Source organism: Lolium perenne, chromosome 3 (assembly GCF_019359855.2).
Source record: "Lolium perenne isolate Kyuss_39 chromosome 3, Kyuss_2.0, whole genome shotgun sequence".
Lineage (NCBI taxonomy): Eukaryota > Viridiplantae > Streptophyta > Magnoliopsida > Poales > Poaceae > Lolium > Lolium perenne.
The window spans coordinates 33,055,551-33,082,693 of record NC_067246.2 but is presented as its reverse complement, the minus strand read 5'-3'; the positions used below and the strand labels follow the sequence as shown (position 1 = coordinate 33,082,693).

The 27,143-nt window shown below is 41.5% G+C and overlaps 1 protein-coding gene across 1 annotated transcript in view; it reads left to right on the top strand.

The window, feature by feature from the left end:
- The window catches only part of LOC139837840 (uncharacterized), a 72,209-nt gene that overhangs the window by 32,304 nt on the left and 12,762 nt on the right, over positions 1-27,143 (top strand). The window contains exon 3 of the mRNA XM_071827140.1: positions 26,787-26,796. Within this exon, the coding sequence (XP_071683241.1) occupies positions 26,787-26,796 (10 nt within the window). The remainder of the gene's footprint in view (positions 1-26,786; positions 26,797-27,143) is intronic.

Below are 27,143 nucleotides of genomic sequence, written 5' to 3'. Positions count from 1 at the left end.
GGAGTCGCGCATGAAGCTCCAGTTGGCGGAGATCATGCCCTCGTTCTGGAGCTCCCTAAGCTCCGCATCAGTGATTTCACAGGGCCACCATTGACCCCTCTCGCCTTCGCGGATCCGGGCCTTGGAAGCTCTCTTGTTTTCCGCCTCCTGCACCTTGGCTGCCATCCTGGCTTGACCCTCAAGTTCTTCTTGAAGTTCTTTGAGAGTAGGGATCCGGCCTAACGCGGTGCTAGAAGAGGCGGAGAATGGTTGAGCTAGCCTGATGTCTGAAACAAATAGTGGTAGATATGAAATGGGATCCGGACAGATTGGTTCTAAAGTGCTGGGTTCCGGGCTATTCGGAGAACTACCAGTACAATTTGGTGAACCATGTGACATGCTTCCGGATGCACCCATGCGAAACTAAATTGAGTAACCGGATCTACACTAAGTCTTTCTTCTACGAGGCCGGCGAACGTACCGTTAATGGCGCGGTGGTCCGACGGAGCTCCGGTGAAGTGAAGATCGCCGGACTTGAAGCAAAACCTCACTACTTGACCATGAATCGGCGGCGGGAAGAATTTGCCGATCAACCGTGATGATCTTGGCGTGAGGGGAGGCTTGGAGTGGCGGCGCGCGAAGCTTTCCGCGGAGCAGCTCGCCGGAGTTGAGATCTGGCTGGTGGCGCGGCGCGAGGAAGAAGACGAGGTGGGTGAGAAGGTGAAAGAATGAAAAGTTACCACGCGTGGGGGTATTTATAGGCCTCGCGCGGAGATTTGTGTTCCGGATCCGACGGTGGAAACTGAACGGTCGCACCGTTGGATGCGTGACACATGTCTTAGGTTAAAGGCGGTAAAACAATGTGGAGGTAACTTAACTATGAACTTCCGAAATTTCTGGCTGAAGATTCGCATCTCCGAAAATTTAGCGCGGGAAAAAAGGAAGTTGTGCGCGGGAAAGGTGGAGAATCTGCTATGTTGCCGTTACTGAAAATCAAGAGATTTCCGAGGAGATGACATCGGAAACAAGGGAGTTTTTGAAGCTCTTCGGGATTCTCTTCGGATCCGAGTTGAATGAAGTCGGAGGAATGATGAATCTCGGAGAACTTCGGGGGCTACTGTTGTGGGTATACTTTATGGGTATATCAACGGCATGGCCTAGATCCGGCAAGCCCGGGTGGCCCACAGATTGTGATGTGGCATGTGGCCTGATAACCCACAAGTATAGGGGATCGCAGCAGTCTTCGCGGGTAGTATTACCCAATTTATTGATTCGACACAAGGGGAGACAAAGAACACTTGGAAGCCTTAACAACGGAGTTGTCAATTCAGCTGCACCTGGAAACAGACTTGCTCGCAAGAGTTTATCAGTAGTAACAGTTTTATAGCAGTAGCAGTAGTGAAATAACAGCAGCAGAGTAGCAGAAACAGCAGTAGTAATTATAGTAAACAGCATGATTAAAATACTGTAGGCACAGGGATGGATAACGGGCGTTGCATGGATGAGAGAAACTCATGTAACAATCATAGTAGGGCATTTGCAGGTAATAATAAAACGGTGTCGAAGTACAAAGCAATCAATAGGCATGTGTTCCAATTATAGTTGTACGTGCTCGCAATGAGAAACTTGCACAACATCTTTTGTCCTACCAGCCGGTGGCAGCAGGGCCTCAAGGGAATCTACTGGATATTAAGGTACTCCTTTTAATAGAGTACCGGAGCAAAGCATTAACACTCCGTGAACACATGTGATCCTCACGTCACTACCATCCCCTCCGGTTGTCCCAATTCTTGTCACTTCGGGGCCATTGGTTCCGGACAGCGACATGTGTATACAACTTGCAGGTAAGACCATAAACAATGAATATCATGATGAAATAATAACATGTTCAGATCTGAGATCATGGCACTCGGGTCCTAGTGACAAGCATTAAGCATAACAAGTTGCAACAATATCATCAAAGTACCAATTACAGACACTAGGCACTATGCCCTAACAATCTAATGCTATTACATGACCAATCTCATCCAATCCCTACCATCCCCTTCAGCCTACAGCGGGGGAATTACTCACACATGGATGGGGGAAACATTGCTGGTTGATGGAGAGGCATCGGTGGTGATGGCGGTGATGATCTCCTCCAATTCCCCGTCCCGGTGGAGTGCCAGAACGGAGACTTCTGGCTCCTGCGACGGAGTTTCGCGATGTGGCGGCGTTCTGGAGGGTTTCTGGCGACTTCGACTTCTCCCCGTGCATTTTTAGGTCGAGGGCGATAAATAGTCCGAAGGAGGGCGTCGGAGGCCGGCCGAGGGGGCCACACCACATGGCCGCGCGGCCCCCCCTGGGCCGCGCCGCCTCATGGTGTGGGGCCCTCGGGCCTCCACCTTACTTGTCCTTCTGGCTCCGTCAGTATTCTGGGAAAATAGGGCCTTCTGCATAAATTCCGAGGATTTTCCCGAAAGTTGGATTTCTGCACAAAAACGAGACACCAGAACAGTTCTGCTGAAAACAGCGTTAGTCCGTGTTAGTTGCATCCAAAATACACAAATTAGAGTCAAAACAATAGCAAAAGTGTTCGGGAAAGTAGATACATTTTGGACGTATCAACTCCCCCCAAGCTTAGCTTATTGCTTGTCCTCAAGCAATTCAGTTAACAACTGAGCGATAAAAGAACTTTCACGAACACATTTGCTCATATGATGTATATATTCTCATGCTATGGCTAATACTTAAGCAATTCATAATAAGATGCATGCCAATAAGATCATCTAACAGCTATGTCAGTCATGAAGAGGTACCAACAATTAATAATAAGCATCCTGAATCATGTATATAAGCAGGATTGCAATGTTCATAAGAGAATATGATAAAGTGGTATCTCGCTTGCCTGTATTTGAACAACAAAACATAAATGCTCAGGCACCTCTGAGGTTCATAGAAAGACTAGAAATAGAGATTGTCAAAGATAAAAGCATCAAAGTTATACCACAATCAATAATATTTTGAGACAAGCATATTGTACTAAGAATGACAGTTGTGCTCTCAAGAAAGTGCTCAAAGAAAGGATGGAGACACAACATAAAAGTAAAAGATTGACCCTTCACAGAGGGAAGCAGGGATTAACATGCGCTAGAGCTTTTCATTTTTAAAGCAGGAGTAAAATTATTTTGAGAGGTGTTTGTTGTTGTCAACGAATGGTAATGGGTACACCAACTACCTCGCCAACCGGACTTTCAAGAGCGGCTCCCATGAATTATTTGCATGTTTATGTGGCACTCCTTCCAACCTTTCTTACACAAACCATGGCTAACCGAATCCTCGGGTGCCTGCCAACAATCTCATACCATGAAGGAGTGCCCTTTTTTATTTTAGTTTTATTATGATGATGACACTCCCCCCAACCTTTGCTTACACAAGCCATGGCTAACCGAATCCTTCGGGTGCCGTCCATCAATCACAAACCATGGAGGAGTGTCTATTTAAGTTAATTAATTCGGGACTGGGAATCCCATTGCCAACTCTTTTTGCAAAATTATTGGATAAGCGGATGTGCCACTAGTCCATATGAGAGTCCGTCAGAAGTAAATGACAAGGTTGAAAGCTAAACACCACATACTTCCTCATGAGCTATGAAACATTAACACAAATTGAGAGGCATTTTGAAGGTTTTAAGGTAGCGCATGAGAATTTACTTGGAATGGTTTGAAATGCCATGCATAGGTATTTATGGTGGACACTTTGGAACAACTTGGTTTTCAGGTGTTTGGAAGCACGAGCAGCGTTTCCGCTCAGTACAAGTGAAGGCTAGCAATAGACTGGGGAGCGACAAATCAAGAGAGCAATAACTGTCATAATCATGCTTGCGGCAAAATAAATTAACGGAGGCATAAAAATGATACAAGAACTCTGAAGCAATATAAATCATCGAGGCTTAATTGACTTTGGTTCAGTCATATGCATGCGTGAGCATGTGCCAAGTCGATATAAATGAATTATTCAGAGGAGGATACCACAATGCCATACCTACTTATGAATAAAACAATGCAAGCAAACATCCATGACATGCTACTCATATTAATAAATTGGAGCTAAACATGAGAGATCATGAACTACTAGACTTTCTCAAATGACATATACCTCACATGAACCAACTAAGCATGCTCACATGGATGAGTATATGTACAAAAAATGAAAACAAATAGAGTTCATACCAGCCTCTCACCACAATCCAATTGTCGTAGATCGTCATTATTGCCTTTCACTTGTGTAGCTTGGATAATATGAAATGAAAACCACGCTCCAGCCACCGAAGACCATTGAACTCATAATGAACTTTACAAACCAAAGAAGAACAGCAAATATTTTTGGTGTTTTCGAATTGGGAATAAGAACAAAAGGAAACAAGCAAACAAAGCAAAATCTTTTTGGGTTTTCTTATAGCAAACTAGCAATAGCAAATAAAGCGAAACAAATGCAAGAAACCAAAACAAACAAATGGTGAAGAGAAACAACAGAAATATTTTTGGTCTTTTTGTGTTTTGGGAAAGAAACAAAGCAAAAACAAGAAAATGAAAACTAAAAGAAACACAGAAAAGCAAGGTGGCAGAAATCTGCCAAAACTTGACAGCAGTACAGAAATCGATTTTTACAAAAATCTTCCGTTGCTCAGATCGAAAAGTGTTCAACTAATGAAAGTTATATAACAACCTGGGGAGCATGCACAAAAATTGGCTTCGCAAAATAACGTTCTGGATGTTTTTGAGAATTTTTATGGTGACAGCCCAGAATCTGTTTTCAGGCAGCACTTCCCAAAATATCATCTCCCTCTCATTAGAAAACCACTCAAACAAACTAAACAAGTATATACAAGTATCCAGCAATCATAATATGCAAAGAATGAGTGATGCCGGTATACCTCCCCCCAAGCTTAGGCTTTTGGCCCAAGTGGAGATCAATCCCATGGCGCCCATGAAGTAGCGCCTCCGTAGTACGACGAAGATGGATCATAGTCCGGGTATGTGCTGGAAGAAGCACCCGGATACGTGACGGTGTAGTCGTAGGAGGGCTCGGCGTCCTCGGAGTCATGCTGCTGGTGGAAGTCTTGTATCTTCATATGTTCCTCCACCTCCTCCTTAGTGCGAGTCCATGGTTGCCTGTCAATACTAAACAAACCTGGCTGGGGAAGAGGAATTTCCTTCTCATCCCCGTCAGCAAACAACATTCTATAGACAATATTATCTGAAGTGGAATCAACGGTAACAAAATGATGGCTTTTCATGGCAGTAATATCTAGCCTCCTAGGAGTTAATGGCACATCATTAGAATCAAGAGGAAGCCTTAAATGTGTTAAAATGCGCAATGCAATAATTCCTCCAAAAATAGGGCCCCTGCTAGACAGGCGGCGAGCAACAAGAGAACCAAGATGATATGGTGTCTCTCCAGTAAGTGCAGCAATTAAGAAAGCAAGACGGTAACTAGAAATATTACTAGTGTTCTCCCTACCAAGAATGCTAGTAGCAATGTAATAGGCAAAATACTTAATGGCGGGGAGTTGCATATTTCTTATCTTGCCACGCTGAATGGTGCGACAATCATCATCGGTAATCCCTCGATAGAGCTCCAACAAGTCCCGGGGGTTGTCATCAATCCTACTTGCTGTACCTACAGGGGCAATATCCAATGCACGACAAAAATCTTCCAATCCCATAGTAACAGGATTACCATAGATCTTGAATGCAACTGTCGGCTTATATTGCTTGTTGTGGAACTTGAAGCTCTCAACGAAGATTTTGGTGAGCATGTAGTATTGCTCCCTTTCATCTCCCACATAGGTGGTTAGGCCCGCCCTGTTGACAAGGGTAGAGAAATCCTCCAATATCCCTGCATTCCTCAGAAAATCATAGCATGGAAAAGACGAAGCATTAGGAGCCCCGTTGTCCTCTTCGGGCGCGAAGCTAGGCGCGATGATATCCTCATTGCACAATCGCCTAATCCGGGTGGCGGCCCTAGAAGGCCTCCCGGTGCTGGTTGTTGCTTTCTTGAACAACTCTCCAAAGTTGAACTTCTTCATCCCTTCTCTGAAATTTTCAACAAATGATATAAAAAATTTATTTGGTGACATATAATTGAGGGAAACTACCATAGGAACTTGCTAGAATACTAATCATGCATCAAAACTAATTTATACAACTTAGAACAAGCATGCAAGCTCACCATACGTGTTACCTACAGCAGCAAAATAATCAAGATATACTCAACCAAACGAAATTCTACTTGGATCATTTGAGGAGTCACATACCAAGGAGCAAATGTGCCAAATTTCAGCAAGAAATCTGGGCTGAGCAAAGAGATCGAAAAATCCTGAGCTCTTGAGCAAAAACGCGAGTGAGAGAAAGCTGGTTCGAGTTTTTTTCGGGAGAGAGAAGATTCTGGGAGGAAGAGATGACAAAGTGGGGCAAGGAGGGGCCCACACCACAGGGTGGAGCGCCCCCCTCCTTGGCCGCGCCGGCTGGTGGGGTGGCCCCCTGTGGTGCCCCACTGGTCATCCTCTGGTGCTCCCAGGTGCCTCGTCGAAAAATAGGACCAACGGTATAATTTTTGTGAATTTTTGAAAACTTTGAAAAATGCACTTTTCTGGGTATTAAGTTTATTATTACTGGCCAGGAAATTTTTTGAAATCTCTAATTAACTAAGGAACTTTGCAAATCAAAAGTGCTACAGCAAAATAAAACAAGTGGAGGAAGAAAGAGATGATGTTTACCCCTCTATGCATATAAAAAGTATTTGTTAACAAGGTTGATCAAGTCTTGCCACCAAATAAATTTTACATAACATATGAAGAAATAAACCTCAAATCAATCATGTTACCTTGTATTGGATTGATATGGATCCAATTATGAGAGTTTGATATTCTTCTTTAGGCTCATATATAGGACAATCAATAGTTCCAATTTTGATAGTTCTCACATTGGAGATAGTATTAACTCCACATGCTTTCTCAATCCTCTTGGGAAAATAAACGGTATGTTCCTTATCATCAACATTGAAAGTAACCTTCCCTTTGTTGCAATCAATAACAGCCCCTGCGGTGTTAAGAAAAGGTCTCCCAAGAATAATAGACATATTATCATCTTCAGGCATTTCTAACACAACAAAATCAGTTAATATCAAGCAGTTGGTAGTAACTTGAACAGGAACATCCTCACATATACCAACAGGAATAGCAGTAGATTTATCAGCCATTTGCAAAGATATATCAGTAGGTATCAACTTATCTAAATAAAGTCTCTTATAAAGAGAAAAAGGCATAACACTAACACCGGCTCCCAAGTCACATAGAGCAGTTTTAACATAATTATTCTTAATAGAACAAGTAATAGTAGGTATACCTGGGTCGCCCAACTTCTTTGGAACTTTGCCATTGAAAGAGTAATTAGCAAGCATAGTGGAAATTTCCTCATTGGGGATTTTCCTTTTGTTAGTAACAATATCTTTCATATACTTTGAATAAGGAGGCAATTTAATAGCATCAGTCAAAGGTATTTGCAAGAATAAAGGTTTCATCCAATCACAGAATTTATTATAGTGTTCTTCTTCCTTTGATTTTAGTTTCTTAGCAGGAAAAGGCATTGGCTTTTGCACCCAAGGTTCTCTTTCATTACCATGTTTCTTAGCAATAAAATCTTCTTTAGTATACTTTATTTTTAGCATGCTTTTCAGGTTCATCTTCAACCTCTTCTTTATCAGAAGCATCATTCTTATCATTATCTTTGTCATTATCATGTTCATTACCACTTTCAGTTTCAGCATCAGAAATAGAAATACTATTAGGATCATCAACAGGTTCAGAGGATTCTACAACATTTTTATGTTTCTTCTTCTTTTTCTTAGAAAGAGCACTAGGTTCAATTCGTTGAGAATCTTGTTCAATTCTTTTGGGATGCCCTTCAGGATATAGAGGATCCTGGGTAGAGACACCGCCTCTAGTTGTTACTTCATAAGCATGTTTCTCTTTAGAATTATTTTTCAACAAGTCATTTTGCACTTTAGTGAGTTGATCAATTTGAGTTTGAACCATTTGAAAATGTTTAACAAGCATCTTAACATCATTGGAGGTTCTCTCCACAATATCATGCAAATTGCTAATAGCTTGAGAATTTTCCATTAGATGATTCTCTACTCTCATATTAAAATTTTCTTGCTTAACAATATAATTATCAAACTCATCTAAGCATTGAGCAGGAGGTTTTGAATACGGAATATCTTCCCTAGTAAAGCGTTGAAGGGAGTTTACCTCGATCATGGATGAAGGGGGAATTATCTCACATATATCTTCTATGGGAGGTAGATTCTTCACATCTTCGGATTTAATACCTTTCTCTTTGAGAGACTTCTTAGCTTCCCTCATATCTTCATCATTCAATTCAATTAAACCCCTCTTCTTCAATATTGGCGTTGGAGTTGGTTCAGGTGTAGTCCAATCATCATAATTCCGGCTTATTCTAGCCAATAATTCTTCAGCTTCGTCTGGAGTTCTTTTCCTGAAAACACAACCAGCACAACTATCCAAATATGCTCTAGATGCGATGGTTAGTCCACTATAAAATATATCAAGTAGATCATTCTTTTCTAAATCATGTCCAGGTCGAGCTCTGATAAGAGAACAAAATCTTGTCCAAGCCTCGGGCAATTTCTCTTCATCTCCCTGGTCAAACCTATAAATTTTCTGTAAAGCAATATGTTGAGCACTAGCAGGAAAGTATTTTCGAAAGAAAACATCACGCAAATCAGTTGGATTTTTAATAGAACCAGGAGGTAAATTATTATACCAAGTTTTAGCATCATCCTTTAATGAGAAAGGAAAAATTTTAGCGACAAAGTAAGTACGCATCTTGACATCATCAGAAAATAAGCTACTCATAGAAGAAAGCTCAATCATGTGTTCTACAGCACTTTCTTTTTTAGTACCACAAAAGGGTGTTTTCTCTACAATAGCTATATGAGATAGATCAAGAGAAAAATCATAATCTTTATCCTTAATGCATATAGGAGATGTGGCAAATTCAGGATCAGGAGATAACTTATGTCTAACAGTATATTGTGCGAGAAACTTTTTAATTTTTCTTGCATCAGTAGTAGAATTGCATCTATTAATAAAATCATCATTAAGCTCCACATAATCCTCATCAGGATCATCACTAGAGTAATCAAGTTCAGGTGAACTAACAGGTGTAGTAGCATTAGGAGTTTCAGCATTTTCAATTTGTCTAGACCTAGCAATTGTAGCATCTAGAAAGGATCCCAACGAACCACTATCATCAAGCACAGCAGAAATATTATCAGTATTATAAGAGTTTTCAGATTCAGCAGAAGTACCAGCAAGTGAAGCTTGCGGCGGTGAAACAAGTTGACTTATCACAGATGGTGAATCAAGAGCAGCAGAGGTACTCAGAGTTGTACCTTTTCTTGTAGTGGATGGTAATATGGCGACTTTAGGATCGCGAGGTTTACCCATGATGGAGAATTTGCAGCGAACAATATCAGTCCAAGTGAACTTCCAAATAAAGCTATGCTCCCCGGCAACGGCGCCAGAAAACAGTCTTGATGACCCACAAGTATAGGGGATCGCAGCAGTCTTCGAGGGTAGTATAACCCAATTTATTGATTCGACACAAGGGGAGACAAAGAATACTTGGAAGCCTTAACAGCAGAGTTGTCAATTCAGCTGCACCTGGAAACAGACTTGCTCGCAAGAGTTTATCAGTAGTAACAGTTTTATAGCAGTAGCAGTAGTAAAATAACAGCAGCAGAGTAACAAAGACAGCAGTAGTAATTATAGTAAACAGCAGGATTAAAATACTGTAGGCACAGGGATGGATGACGGGCGTTGCATGGATGAGAGAAACTCATGTAACAATCATAGCAGGGCATTTGCAGATAATAATAAAACGGTGTCGAAGTACAAAGCAATCAATAGGCATGTGTTCCAATTATAGTCGTACGTGCTCGCAATGAGAAACTTGCACAACATCTTTTGTCCTACCAGCCGGTGGCAGCCGGGCCTCAAGGGAATCTACTGGATATTAAGGTACTCCTTTTAATAGAGTACCGGAGCAAAGCATTAACACTCCGTGAACACATGTGATCCTCACATCACTACCATCCCCTTCGGTTGTCCCGATTTCTGTCATTTCGGGGCCATTGGTTCCGGACAGCGACATGTGTATACAACTTGCAGGTAAGATCATAAACAATGAATATCATGATGAAACAATAACATGTTCAGATCTGAGATCGTGGCACTCGGGCCCTAGTGACAAGCATTAAGCATAACAAGTTGCAACAATATCATCAAAGTACCAATTACGGACACTAGGCACTATGCCCTAACAATCTAACACTATTACATGACCAATCTCATCCAATCCCTACCATCCCCTTCAGCCTACAGCGGGGGAATTACTCACACATGGATGGGGGAAACATTGCTGGTTGATGGAGAGGCGTCGGTGGTGATGACGATGATGATCTCCTCCAATTCCCCGTCCCGGCGGAGTGCCAGAACGGAGACTTCTGGCTCCTGCGGCGGAGTTTCGCGATGTGGCGGCGTTCTGGAGGGTTTCTGGCGACTTCGACTTCTTCCTGTGCGTTTTTAGGTCGAGGCCGATAAATAGTCCAAAGGAGGGCGTCGGAGGCCGACCGAGGGGGCCACACCACCAGGCCGCGCGGGCCCCCCCTTGGCCGCGCCGCCAGGTGGTGTGGGGCCCTCGGGCCTCCACCTTACTTCTCCTTCTGGCTCCGTCAGTATTCTGGGAAAATAGGGCCTTCTGCATAAATTCCGAGGATTTTCCCGAAAGTTGGATTTCTGCACAAAAACGAGACACCAGAACAGTTCTGCTGAAAACAGCGTTAGTCCGCGTTAGTTGCATCCAAAATACACAAATTAGAGGCAAAACAATAGCAAAAGTGTTCGGGAAAGTAGATACGTTTTGGACGTATCAAAAGGAAAGACTATGATGCCTTGCCCCAAGGGGCTTTGCACTTTTGCAAGAATATTAGCTTGCCTTGGTAGTGGTCAAACTGTTCCTCCTCCTCCTCTTGGTAGTATCCTTCTTCTTCGGCGTACTCTCCGGTGCTACCGTCTAAATTTAAATACGAGTATAATTACTTACTAATTCAATGGCTATTCCATACATCACATCTAAACACACAACTATTCTATGCACACACACAATTTAACTAGGTGCATGGGTTGTGTTGTTTGGAGGAGGATTTACTCCTTTATTATTAATATGTAAATGATAGTTTCCATAGGGTTTTTGAGGAATAATTTCCTCTCATTGAAATCTTCTTAAAATTTAATCTCTCAAACCATCATAGATGAACTTGTATTGACCTAAGTCAAATGTTCATCATCATCATTTGAGAAAATGATTTAAATGAGGTAGACCACCTCATACCATTTAACATCACTACAATGATTTAAATCTCAAGTAATTCATATAAGAGAATTTGGACCTGAGGTACAAACATCCCATGAATTCATGTGAGACAAGTTTAAATGAAGTATAAGACTCCACATAATTTGTTTTAATAGTTTTGGACAATATCAACTAGTTAAACTAGCCATAATGTCCATTAATTCAACCATGGCATGATCATGCAAAGTGACCCCACCATTTTATTGCATAAACAATTAGTGTAAGTCAAATGTGAGCTATCAGAGTTGGAATTAACTTAATACCTATTTTGGTTGATTTTTAAGAATTATTTGAATAGGGAAAAGTCCATGTCTTGTTATTTTTATCAGATTAATTCTACAAAGAATCTGGTCCTGGGACCAGTGGCATTTGATAGATCATTTCTCTAGCTTTCCAACAACATCAAATTCACTAAATTTGGTTTAGCCAATTTGAAACTATTCAATTTCAAAGTTTGTACTGTAAGGAAAATGTTTGGGAAATTTTTAAATCGAATTTGAATTAAAAGGCCGGCGGGAAAACTAACTGGGCCCTAAAGTTTAAAAATGGCCCAAGCCAGCCCAGCCACGGTCCAGTGACGCGCGGGCTGCCTGACCAGGGGGTCCCGCCTGTCAGTGAGTCTTAAAACCCGAAACGGTATGGGCGAATGAGGAGCGTAGGATTAGATCACAGATCGACGGCCGTGGTTCATCGTCGTCTCCGACGAGAACCCGACGGTGCGGCGGCGGCAGTAGGGGGTGGGAGAGCTTACGGCGGCTCCAGCAAGGGTTGGCAGTATGCTCGACGAGGTTGTGGACGACGGCGATTCTCCTGGTACCGGTGGCGTCGCCTGAGGTGGACTGGTTCACCGGTGATTGCTGCAGGGCTTCCGCGGCAGCGATCTTGCGATTGGCCTTGCTCCGGCGACGATTGGGGTGGCTAAGGGTGCTGGGCGAAGCGGTGGTGAGTGGTGGTCGTGATGGTGTGCTTGGTTCTCTCCAGGGAGGTCTCCTTTTATAGATTGGCGAGGGTGCTGCGGGGCAGGGAAGAAGTCGACATGGGCGCGGCTTCTCCGGCGAGCTAGCGAGCTAGGCGAGGGTGCAGAGGTGTTCTACGTGTCCAGGCGAGGCGAATGGCGGCGACAGCTTGGTCGGGGAGGGCCTGGTTTGGTCGCCTTGCTTCCATGTCTGGCGCGTCTACGGCGGACCAGGGTTCCCTTCTCCGGCGACGGCGGGCACGGGTCGCGGTCGAGGGCATGTCTGGCGGCGTCCAGGTGGCGAGTGGATGCTCAAGGCGCTCGAAGGGAGTCCAGGGCCTGCGTGGTCGCGTGGGACGGCGCGTGTACTGGGCGTGTCCGCGCGCGCACTGCTGCGACGCGAGCGGCATGTCTGTGGCGATCTGGGCGCGCGATCTCCGGCGACTGTCGAGCTTCTCCTCGACCATGGCCGGTGCTAGGTGGTCCAGTAGGGTGAGGTGGCGGCGTTGGACAAGGTGGGCAGAGGTGGCGATGAAGGAGAGGAGGGGTGGCTCGGCATGGTGGCGCCATGGCCGGCATGCCATGTCCATGTGAGCTAGCCACTCCTCATTAGGGTTACTATGTGCCATTTATGGTTAGAGGGAACCAGGGGACAAGGTAGATTAGAGTTGGGGTAGATTAGGTGGCATAGAACACTATTTGCAATAGTGGCAAATAGTGCCATAATTTGGAAAATACAATTTTGTCTAAATTTGAAATAATTCAAAAGGTGAAACCCTTTGAAATGTTTGTGTTGAGATAAGTTGTAAATGACCAGAGGTGATTTGAGGTGTTGGTGGAATTTTTAGAATTCAAAAATTTGCACAAATGGCTAAGTGGGGAATGTTGCACAAGTTAAAAAGTTGGAACTTTGGATGAGCATAGCTCATGATCAAGGATGATTTTGGCAAGGTGATCTTTACCAAAGTTGTTCACCTTGATGTTGACTTTGAAATGGTGCAAAGAGTTAGCAAGGTTTGGTTTGAGAAAATTGAATGGCAAAGGCTCAAAGTAGTGATCAGACCAGAAATTTCAGTTTTGACCATTATTCTATGTGAGCTAGTTTTGCCTTTGGAGATTATTTGCAAAGTGAAACTTTGATTCCAAAAGTTGTAATAAGTGTTTAGAAACATTATTCAACTAATGGTGAAGACCCAATTGGTCTAGGGTCAAAATTTATAAAAATGCCATAGGGCATATGTGAGGGTTTTTAGGGTTTTGCAAATATTGGAATTTCTTCCTCTTTGCTTTATTTGGTTGGTGATCTTTACAAGATCACCTTAGGGTTTTAGAGCATAGCAAATACAAGTAATAACAATCATCATGGCATATCAAACAAATGCACAAGTCCTATGCATGGTACTATATGCAAATAGAAAAGTTTTTGTTGGTTTGAAATTTTGCTTTCTGGAATTCTCTAACTTTCTTTTTATTGAAATTTGGGGTGTTACATCTCACCATCAGCACTTTTTGTAGGTATGGCTTCCACCCATTTAGTAACATAATCAACAGCAACAAGTATATGAGTGTTACCTTCTGAAGTAGGGAAAGGTCCCATGAAGTCAAATCCCCAACAATCGAACGGTTCAATAACAAGAGTCTAATTCATAGGCATTTCATTGCGTCTGGAGATATTACCAACCCTTTGGCATTCATCACAAGATAAAATAAACTTTCTTGCATCTTTGAAGAGAGTTGGCTAATAAAAACCTGATTGTAGAACCTTTTGCGCGGTTCTTTCTCCGGCGTGATGTCCTCCATAAGCACTCCCATGACATTTACTCAATATTTCCTGTTGTTCATATTCGGGAACACATCTTCGCAGAATACCATCCACTCCTTCTTTATATAAGTGTGGGTCATCCCAGAAATAATGCCTCAAATCATAAAAGAATTTCCTCCTTTGCTGAGCTGAAAAGGTCGGAGGCAAGTACTTGGAAACAATAAAGTTAGCATAATCAGCATACCAAGGACTGTCTCGCGAGCTCACCTTTATTACAGCCAATTGTTCATTTGGAAAGCTATCATTGACAGGAACAGGATCATAAGAAATATTTTCCAATCTAGACAAATTATCAGCAACAGGATTATCAACACCTTTCCTATCTACAATATGTAAATCAAATTCTTGCAACAGAAGCACCCATCTAATAAGCCTTGGCTTAGCATCTTTCTTTTGCATAAGGTATCTGATCGCAGCATGATCAGTATGAATAGTAACTTTTGAATCAACAATATAAGATCTAAACTTATCACAAGCAAAGACTACAGCTAACAATTCTTTTTCAGTAGTAGCATAATTTCTTTGAGCAGCATCAAGAGTTTTACTAGCATAATGAGTAACATTCAATTTTTTATCTACTCGCTGTCCAAGAACAGCGCCTACAGCAAAATCACTAGCATCACACATAATTTCAAATGGTAAGTTCCAATCAGGAGGTTCAACTATAGGAGCAGTTGTTAAGGCTTTCTTTAGAGTTTCAAGAGCTTCCTTACAATCATCACCAAAAACAAAAGGTACATCTTTTTGAAGAAGATTAGTAAGAGGCTTTGAAATCTTAGAGAAGTCTTTAATAAACCTCCTATAAAACCCAGCATGACCAAGAACACTACGAATACCTTTAACATCCCTAGGATAGGGCATCTTCTCTATTGCTTCAACTTTAGCTCTATCAACTTCAATACCTCTCTCGGAAATTTTATGTCCCAATACAATTCCTTCATTAACCATAAAGTGGCATTTCTCCCAATTAAGAACAAGGTTAGTTTCTTCACATCTCTGCAAAACTTTATCAAGGTTCCGCAAACAATTATCAAAAGAATTCCCATAGACAGAAAAATCATCCATGAATACCTCTACAATACTCTCGCAAAAGCCATGAAAAATAGCAGACATGCATCTTTGAAAAGTAGCAGGAGCATTACATAAACCAAAAGGCATACGTCTATAAGCATAGGTTCCATAGGGACAAGTGAAAGTGGTTTTCTCTTGATCTTTAGCTTTAACAGCAATTTGTGAAAATCCAGAATAACCATCAAGAAAACAAAAATGAGTATTTTTGGATAACCTTTCTAACATTTGATCAATAAAAGGCAGAGGGTAATGATCTTTCTTAGTAACTTTATTAACTTTACGAAAATCAATGCACATTCTATAACCTACAACTACTCTTTGAGGTATGAGCTCATCATTATCATTGGGCACAACAATCATTCCTCCTTTTTTAGGAACACAATGCACAGGACTAACCTATCTACTATCAGCAATAGGATATATAATACCAGCTTCAAGAAGTCGTAATACCTCATTTCTTACCACATCCTTCATCTTAGGAATTAGACGACGCTGAGGTTCAACAACAGGCTTCGCATCATCTTCCATATTAATGGCGTGTTGGCAAATAGAGGGAGAAATCCCCTTCAAGTCATCAAGAGTATAGCCAATAGCACCTCGGTGTTTCTTCAATATTTCCAATAGCCTTTCTTCTTCAAACTCTGTAAGCGTAGAACTAATAATAACAGGATATATTTTCTTATCATCAATATGAGCATATTTAAGATTATCAGGCAAAGGTTTTAAATCAAAGACAGGATCTTCCTTTGGTGGCGGTGTTGTACCCAAATCTTCTACCGGTAAATCATGCTTAAGAATAGGTTGGCGAAGAAAAATTTCATCAAGCTCATCTCTTTCTTTCCTAAAAACTTCACTCTCGCTATTCTCCAAATGTTGCTGCAAAGGATTATTAGGAACAAGAACAATAGATGCACACTGTTCCATTTTAAAATCATCATTAGGCGGATCAATTTTATAAGGAGTTTTGGTAAATTTAGAGAAGTTAAACTCATAAGATTCACCAGCAAATTTAGTCAAAATTTTCTCTTTCTTGCAATCTATAATAGCTCCACAAGTATTTAGAAAAGGTCTACCAAAAATGATAGGACAATAATCACTAGCAGTAGAACCAAGTACCAAAAAGTCAGCAGGATATTTAATCTTACCACATAGAACTTCCACATCTCGAACAATACCAATTGGAGAGATAGTTTCTCTATTAGCCAGCTGAATAACCACATCAATATCTTCAAGTTCACGAGAACCAATTTCGTGCATAATCTCCGTGTAAAGCTCATAAGGAATAGCACTAATACTTGAACCAATATCGCATAAACCATAATAGCAATGATCACCAATTCTAACAGAGAGCATAGGAACACTAGCTTTCCTAGACTTATTAGGATGTGAAACAATATTAGAAGCATCTTCACAAAAAATAATATGACCATCCTCTACATTTTCAGTCACAAGATCTTTAACTATTGCAACAGTGTAACATCCCAAAAATTTCAAAACAAAACAAATGAATTTCACTAATTCCAATTTTTGGAACCAACAAAAACTTTTAATCAATTAAGTTGATCCATAGCAATCTTGCTTAATTCTTGTGCTATTGCCATGATTGCTTGTTATTAGCTTTTGAAATGAACTTAAACCCTAAACCTCACCCCTCTTTTCATCACCCTAGTTAGAATAAAATAAAAAGAAATTGAATAAGAAAAAGGGCATAAGTGCCTATGGCTATTTTTACAAATCTTTACCCTAGACCCTTCTACTTTGTTTAGAGGTTTGTAAAACCTTCATACACCTTATCTAGCACTTATCAACCCAAATCCAAAGTGAAACAAAAGAAAGTATAAAAAGAAACTAAAAATGCCATAGAGGCATATGAGAGTAAAATGCAAATTTGTGAAATTGAGGATCTTGACCCTAGGACTTGTTGTGAATGTTTGGATCACTCCTATATACCATTTCAACACTCAACAACACCAATTGAGTCAAGCCAAGTCAAATTAAATCTCAAATGCAACATATGCATAGAGGCCTATGTGACACATAGCCATAATAGCCAATTCTTGCCCTATGACTTTAAACCTTGACCAAATGGTGTGAAACCATCTCTCAACCTAATATAACACTAAATTGACCCTAACCCATGTCCAAGTAAGGCAAGATCAACAATTTACAAGAATAATGAAAAGTGACACATCACCTCTTATGTGTTATGGCCATTTTTGCAAATCTTTGAGTAAGACCATTTGAATTGGTTTCAAGGGTCTTAAAATGTTTCTAAACTAATAAGAATCACATTAGAGTCAAGAAATATCAATTCAATTGGAGAGAAATCAAATGGTGAGATAATTCCATTTTCACTCACATACACATAAGACCAATTTTGCAAATCTTCACCAAAGGCCACCATTGCTTGATCTCTTGCTTGTAAGATGTTTATATATGATAAACAAACACAATTGCATCAAAGAAACAAGAATCAAATCAAAGGAATTCTCAAATTCAATTCACATATGATAATGGTCATATGTCCCATTTTTATTTTCTTCACCACTTTGCACCCATTTATCTTCTGATTCCTCCACCAACCTTGGTCAACCAAAGCCATGTCATCCAAGAACAAGTGATGGTGAGCAACTTTCATGTTGACCATTAGTACTGATGTTGACCAGGTTGACCAGAATAAAGGAGACAAGTGGAGACTTTGAAACTATGTGAAGATGACCCACTTTTTGAGTTGTTGCAAAACTTCACCAAAATGAACACCACCACCACCTTTCCATCACATTAAATATAAGAATAAGATTCACCAAAAAGATTTCCAAAATTCCACAAAAAAGTTCATGCGGCCATTTTGTCAAACACTTGGCAGGCATCAATTCAGACTTTGCATACACTCTATTATCCTCTGGTTCTTAGCCTAAACCTCTTTCCAATAGTGATCATCAACCTACTGGTACCCTCTCTGCACCTAAGCACGCCTTGCTCTGATGAAAAAAGGGGAGACATGATCACAACCTCACCCATGCCGGCCATGGGAGACCTCACCATGCCACCCTACCTCAACCCCTTTCTCTGATCCATCCAACCTTGTCAACTAGACTCCCTAGGAAGTACTGAGCCTGCTGGACAAGATCCCAACGCCAAACCATGCACGACAAGCCCTGGCCACGGCGTGATCACCACGTCTGGGCGCGCCAGAGCGTGCACTGGCACGTTACTGGACGCGTCAGTACGCTGCCCCGTCCGAGCGCCATCGTCCTTCCCTTCCCCTCCACTTGCGCGTGCACCCTCCACACCCTGCCAGCACCTCGCCAGACACCGCCATTGGCCGTCGCCTGCGCCGTAGACGAAGATATCATCCACGCTCTGCCGCCGCGGTACTGCAAGTACGCCACCGTCGCTAGCACGCCACAGACCCCTATTTGACGTGCCACCACGCGCGCTAGCTCTGCCTAGCCGTCGCCTACGCGACTCGCATCTTAGCCTGCCTCTTCACTAACTGGAACGGCCACGCCATGGATGACCCCTCTCAGCACCCGCGGCACCACCTCCCCCTCTATAAATAGAGAAGCTCCGGGCACCATTTCTTCACAACATCTCCTCCCCTCTCACCACTGGTTCTCCTCGCATCAATAGCTAGTCCGATTAGCACCTCCACCGCCGCAATTTGATGCTCAGAGCCGCCGGAGTCCGCAGATCCTCGCCATCGATCCGCGCCTCCCCAAGCTCCGCCGCCGGTACCAGTCGACGTCTCGTCGTCGACAACGTTGCCTAGCACCAGCGCCGCCTCTCGCCGGAGCTCCGTCAAGCCGCCGACCCCCTACCCCGCCGGCACAGCAAGCCTCCTCCCCCGATGTTGACGACGATCCCACACCCTCCGATCCAGCTCTAATCGCACGGTCGATATTGCCAGGTACCGCTTTGGCAGTTATAAGTCGCTGACGCGTGGGACCGCTTGTCAGCTGGCCCGCGGCTGTGAACCGTTACTGGGCTGGGCCAGTTTCGCAATTTAAACCATTTTGGCCCACTTCCTTTCCCGCCTAGGCCCACGAATTTGAAATCAAATTAAAAAGTTTCAATGGTTTTTCTTTACAGATGCTTATTTCAAATTTGAATAACTGCAAATCTACTGAACGATTTTGGACAAACTTTATATTGTTGGAAAGCCTAAGAAATTATCTAGCAAATCCCATTGGTTTCAACCACATATCTTGTGTAGTTTTTGAATAGCAAAAATAACAAAACAGATACTTTTCAGTATTCAAATAAATCTAGAAAATCAACCAATTTGAATTTTGAATTGAATCCAACTGCAATAATTCACATTTAACAAACTCTAATTTAGTATGTAAAAATATAGCATAGGTTCTGTTCATGATCATGGGCTAGAAGCAAATATTGGCTATGTAGCCAATGGCTAGCCCATTTAAACTATTTCAAATTTTAGGAATTTAAATCAATGAGGTGTAGCACCTCATTTAAAATCATTTTCTCAAGTGATATGAAGTAATAAGTTGACCTTTAATTGCTTAGGCTCATACTTGCTCACTTGTAGATTGTAATTCAAAATAGTATTTAAGTGCAAGGGTTATTTAATTCACATGAGTTAATGAAGCTCATTTAAAACTTGTTTCTCAAATAATGAGTGTGAAATGTTGACTTTGGTCAACATATGATCATCTCTTGTTTTTTGAAAAGGTTAAATCTTAAGAAGAATTCAATAAGAGGAAATTCTTTCTCACAAACTAAAGAGAAACCCTAACTCCATTTTCAATGAGAGGAAATTATTTTCCTATTACTAAATAAGGAAACCATAGCATAATCTTGTAATAAAGGTTAAGTAGTGATGCTAGATCATTGTGTGAGCCACTAAGGCTAATTAAGAATACTTAAGTATTGTTTGGTGATTGTATCCTCGTATTCGTTTATAGATGCTAGTACCGGAAACTATCAAGAGGAGGAGGTATTCTACCAAGAGGGAGAAGAAGAAAACTTTGATCACCTCACCAATCAAGGCAAGCTATTACCAATGCAAGCTAACATTCTTGCAAAGTTTTCTATGTGCAAAGCTCTACAAGAGCAAGGCACCATTACATTTTTACTTTATGATCCTATCCCCAGTTTTTACCTTACAAGTCTTCTTGTCTTTTATTTATCAAAGTACTTTTGATTTATGATCCTTTTGGTTTAGTTATGGAGTAGTTCAAGAGTATCACACTTAGCCTAGCAAGCTCCAAGATACTTAGCACCCCTCATATTTAGTGGCTAGTGCTAAAGATTAAAAGTGACTACTCTAGGTGGGAACTTGTGAATTGAAATGACTTTGAAAACCTTGGAATGAAGAGTCATTCTATTGAAAGCTTTTGAAGGTGAATGTGACTGGTGAATGATTTTGGTGAAACTTACCAAAATCTGATTGTTGGGATCGGATGCGATACCATTCCAATTTTACAAGTACCCCCACAATACCTGAATCTGGGTAAGGCTTAGCTGGAAACTTATGTATTTTAGTATGGGTTCCCTCTGAACAAGCGTCATAGGGGTTATGCCGAGGCTGCCTCCATTGAAAGTGAAATGACGTGAAATAAGGTGAATGTACGACCCAAGCCCTGTGCAGTTCCCAGGTTGACGGTTTGTTTTCACCGGGAGGCCAAGCTCATGGGGAGAGGTGCCTATACTAGGATATGTAAATGAAAGGTTAGGATTGGTAGTTCGCGTACTGCGTACGATAAATCAGGGCCAGTTACCCCTGACGAACTATTGCAATTGTTGTGGCACAAGTGTACAACCTCTGCAGAGTTTAACCTATTCGAATAGCCGCGTCCGCGGTTATGGACAGTTGGAAAGGCCATACTGTTCCGTCATCAGAATTTTCTAAAAATATGAATGGTGACTTGTGACTTGAATTGAAAGGTGACTTTGACTTGAATCACAACTAAGTTGTGGGAATGACACTAATGTTCCCACTTGAGTAAGTTAGGCAAATGAAGAGGTTTTATTTACTAAAGTGCTTATGAAATAAAACTGGCTTTATGCAAATGAAACTAGAGCTTAGAACCCCCTTATTATAGTTGAAAATACTTACACTAGTATTAGTTTGCGAGTACTTTAAAGTACTCATGGTTGTGTCCCTGGCTATTCAAATGGCCAGACTATGAAGAGGAGTACCAGAACCCGGAAGAAGGACAGCAGGATGTCTACGACAACTAGGATCACTCCTGACGTCAACAGTTGCCTGTGGAATAGATGGACGACTACTACGCTATTTTCGCTTCCGCTATGTGTTATGTAATGGATCAATAGAACTTCTATTATTGTAATGAGACTGGATCATGTGATCCTTTATTTGTAAGACGATTATGGTATGTAATGAATGATGTGTTGTGATATCAATCTATTATGTCTCGCAAAAACAATATTCCTGGGATTGCGAGGAATGGCATAATAGGCATCTGGACTTAAAAATCCGGGTGTTGACAAACAGCAGGTTCAACTTTTATTTGTTCTTCAGGTTCTATAGGTTTCTTTTCACTTTTATGAACCGCACTATTTATAACAGAGTACTCCTTCATTTTAGCAGGGAAAGGAGTTTTTTCAATATAAGCTTCAGGAATAACATGATTCTCAGTTTCAACTACAACACATTTGTTTATAGATGAATCAATTTTATCTTTATACGGTTCATGAAACTTATCAAAATTCTTCTTAGGCAATTCATAATGAGAGGCAAAAGCTTTATAAAGATTTGCAGCAACTTGAGAATCAAGACCATAAGCAGCACTCATATTACGAAATTTATCAGTTTCCATAAAAGCTTCAATGCATTTGTAATCATAATTTATACCTGATTCTCTTTCTTTGTCGATTTCCCATCCTTCAGTATTTTCCTGGATCCGATTAAGAAGGTCCCTTTTAAACTCTTCCTTATTGCGCGTGAATGATCCAGAACAAGAAGTATCCAGCAAGGTCTTGTCTTCAAAAGAAAGTCTTGCATAGAAATTATCAATAATAACATTACCAGGAAGCTCATGAATGGGGCATTTGAGCATTAAAGACTTCAATCTCCCCCATGCTTGGGCAATACTCTCTCCATTATGAGGCCAAAAATTATATATGCGGTTCCGATCCTTATGAATTTCACTTGGAGGATAGAACTTAGAATAAAACCGGGGCACAATATCATTCCATTCAAGAGAATCCCCATCATCCAATAATTTATACCAATGCGCCGCTTTACCAGACAGCGATAGAGAATAGTTTCTTCCTCACTTCATCCATAGCAATACATGCACACTTGAATAAACCGCATAATTCATGTAAGAACAGTAAATGATCTCCAGGGTGAACAGTTCCATCCCCTGTATAACGGTTATCCACTACACGTTCAATAATTTTCATAGGTATTTTGTATGGTATCTCTTCCTCACCTGGCGCCTTATCCACTACCTTTGCAGTAGTAGTACATTTCCCAAACAAACATTCGAGAGAAGATCTCTCCATAATGAATTATAGCAGCAGGCAGAAATAAAATCAGCACTAACAGTAAAAGTTTCCCTTACCAATTCCACTTACCAATAGCGCTTCACTCCCCGGCAACGGCGCCAGAAAATAGTCTTGATGACCCACAAGTATAGGGGGTGTATCGTAGTATCTTCGATAAGTAAGAGTGTCGAACCCAACGAGGAGCAGAAGGTGTTGACAAGCAGTTTCGATGCAGGAATCACTGTAGATGCTCACAAACAAGTATTCAGGGGGTTTTAATGTAGCAGTTGAATAAAGTACGAGTAAGTAAAGTGCGAGAGTAACAATTGCAGCGAGTGGCCCAATCCTTTTTAGCACAAAGGACAAGCCGGTTTGTTTACTTATAATGACCAAACGTTCTTGAGGACACACGGGATTTTAGTCTAGTGCTTTCGCTACATACGATTAATTAATCTTCATTGTTGTGATAAGTGTTGTGTGGGTGAACCTATGCTAATGTACCGCCCTTCCTAGGACTAATACATACTTGTGATTATACCCCTTGCAAGCATCCGCAACTACAAGAAAGTAATTAAGATAAATCTAACCACAGCCTTAAACTCTGAGATCCTGCTATCCCTCCTGCATCGATATACCAACGGGAGCTTAGGTTTCTGTCACTCCGACAACCCCGCAATTGGCAAACGAGTACAAGATGCATTCCCCTAGGCCCATAAAGGTGAAGTGTCATGTAGTCGACGTTCACATGACACCACTAGAAGAATAACACCACAACTTAAATATCATAACATTGAATATTACTCAACCATAGTTCACTACTAACATTTAGACTTCACACATGTCCTCAAGAACTAAACGAACTACTCACGAGACATCATATGGAACATGATCAGTGGTGATATGATGATGAATAACAATCTGAACATAAACCTTGGTTTAATGGTTTCACTCAATAGCATCAACAACAAGTAGAAATCAATACCGGGAGAGTTTCCCCTATCAAACAATCAAGATCAAACCCAAATTGCTACGGCGGTGACGATGTGCTGCGGTGGAGACGGCGGTGATGATGATGAAGATGATGATGATGGTGATGGAGATGATGTCCAGCTCGATGACGGCGACGATGGCGTCGATTTCCCCCTCCGGGAGGGAATTTCCCCGGCGGATTTCAGCCGCCGGAGAGCTCTTTTCTCTCTGGTGTTCTCCGCCCCGCAGAGGCGGCTGTAACTCTTCGCGAGGTATCCTCTGTGGCTTAGGTCTTCGGGACGAAGGGTTTCGCGAAGAAAAGGAGGCGAAAGGGGTTGTGGGGCCCCCTCACCACCAGGTGGCGCGGCCAGGCCATGGGCCGCGCCGCCCTATGGTCTGGGCCCACCTTGGGTCCAGCTGGCTCCCCCTTCTGGCTTCCTTCGTCATCTGGAAAAATAGGATTTTTGGTATAATTTCCTTCCACAGTTGATCTTCCGAAATATTGTATTCTGACGGTGCTTTTTCCAGCAGAATCCTGGCTCCGGTGCTTGATCCTCCAATAATGATGAAACATGCAAAATAGATGAAATAACATAAGTATTGTGTCCCAATATGAAATATATCAATGAATAACAGCAAATTATGATATAAAATAGTGATGCAAATTGGACGTATCAGGCACCGGTGGCGATGGATCCATTGATGGTTGATCACATTTGGGAACTTCCGTGGCTTGAACATTGCCTATGATCGCGTTGTGATGTTAAAAATATGAATTATGCATCACATATTTTGGATGTGCTATGTTTGATGTGAAATTATTGTGCAAATTGCTGTCTAAAACCCTGTTTTGAGGGGCAGGAAACTCGGACGAGCTAGCAGAACCCGTATCCCCACCCCGTAAAACGTCTAACAGGCCCCGTATTTTTTCGCCCCGTAAAACGCGAGTAGAGGGCTCTGTATCCGGTTTTCACCGGCCGAAAACTCGGACGAGCCAGCAGAACCCGTATCCCCTATCCCCACCCCGTAAAACATTTACGGGGTGGGGAGCTAGCAGAACCCGTATCTTTACGGGGTGGGGATAGGGGATACGGGTTCTGCTAGCTCGTCCGAGTTTTCGGCCGGTGAAAACCGGATACAGAGCCCTCTACTCGCGTTTTACGGGGCGAAAAAATACGGGGCCTGTTAGACATGCTCTAAGTGCTGTCAGTTTCGCTTCCTCGAAATTACTGATGCGTTTCGTTCGGTTTCCGTTTTGGCGGATCAGATAATTGGTGACGGGTGCAGCAGACTAGCTCATGAACAATACTGCACCTGCACATGCATGCTTATCTGTAAAAGCTTGTTGGACTGATTTCGTGAAATCTTGCTTCGTGACTGTTTCTTGGATGATCTCAAGTCCCTTTGTGAATGAGTTCTTCTCATTAAAATTACAGATGTTTGCTAGTATGTCGAATTGTGTCTGCTCTTTGGATATTATTACTTTCTTGCATTGGGGAAGAACTTCACCATGTTTTCATAATGAACAAGTTAGAATATGGTCTCTCGTGTGAGGTGACAGAATTGTCAAGATTCAGTATGCGTTGCTACGGCCAAAGTTATTTTCTTATCATACTTGTAGATATTTTTTGACGATGAACAACAGGTGCTCTGCTTTTGCATTAAAGAAGAGGGAAAACCCCAGATAAGTTATTTTCTTATCATACTTGTAGATATTATATACATAAAAATGACATGTTTCAAAAATGACATCTGTATAACATTCCAATAGAATGAGATTCTATTTTATTTTTTCTTGATTTTCATCGCACATTATTCATCATAGGTAGCTACTGTTGCACCTCCGCAAACTGGAATATATCAGTCGCTTGTTACTTACATATACCATGATAACCCCCATTTTGACCAAGGTAGTGTTGCACCTCCGCAAACTGGAATATATTAGTTGCTTGTTAATTATACATATACCATGATAACCCCCATATTGACCAAGGTAGTGTTGCACCTCCGCAAACTGGAATATATTAGTTGCTTGTTATACATATACCATGATAACCCCCATATTGACCAAGAACAGAAAAATGTCGACAAGAAGTTCCATGGCTGGACCTGTATAGGCATAACAAGAAACAAAGGATCACCAATACTTGGCAAAACTTCAGCAAGTAAAAGGGACATTCTCCTATTGCATTAATCCACCACCGTGAACACTACACTGTAGAGGGGGTACCATATGATGAGTACAATTATCAGATACAATTTTGTTTTATTCCTTCTAACCTTTTATCTTTCATAAGAGCTTTCTTCTTATCGGCTCCCGTCAAAAGGATTTTCATTTTCTAGCTACATCAAGCAAGATATTAATGGAAGTTTATATAGAAACATGATAAGATGAATTATAGTCAGGTATGCGTTGCCGAGAAATTAGTTCAAAAGAGCCTGTGTGCATCATATCTTGTCAAATTTTGGTCGTATTGAGTTCTACAGCATATGTAGAGGACTTCAGCATATCATATAAACATGAACCAACATAATAAACACATACCACTGGAGCAGAAAACGTTACCGAGTAATGAAATTTCTCTAAATGGCATGTGCAAATAAACCTGGTCAGGGTCCTAAACTCTAAATTAATGTAGTCCCTACACTCATTATATGGATATGGAGAAATCGACTAAGAAATAAAATGCCTTGTGCAGACCAGGACCGGACTCTTGGTGCTGTAAGATGTGATACTTAATTGATAAATTCTTTTTCTTGTCATTGACTCCTAGGAGAACTTCCCGCTACATACTTGATAATCAGCGACCGAATTTTAAGTGCTGTCAGTTTTGCTTCATCGAAATTACAGATGATGTTCGTTCAATTTCCGTTTTGGTGGATCAGATAATTGGTGACGGGTGCAGCAGACTAGTTCATGAACAATACTATACAAGTTTGTTGGACTGACGACTTGGTGAAATCTTGCTTCGTGTCTTTTTCTTGGATGATCTCAAGTCCCTTTGTGAATGAGTTCTCATTCAAATTACAGATGTTTGCTAGTATGTCGAATTGTGTCTGCTCTTTGGATATTAGCTTCTTGCGTTGGGGAAGAATTTCACCATGTTTTCATAATGAACAAGTTAGAATATGATCTCTCGCGTGAGGTGACAGAATTGTCAAGATTCGGTAGCTAGTACCTACTGGAAGAATGCATTCGGTGCATTGGACTAGGTCCATTAATTAACAGAACTATAGTCACTTAATTCTTGCCTCAAGGTTACTGTCAACATTTTCTGTTTGCTCAACTAGCTAGTTAACTGCAGGATAGCTTGATCAGGGAAAGTCTTTTGATAGAGATGCACGCTTGATTGTACTATTAGGTTCTCTTAAATTATGGTTCTTCGTC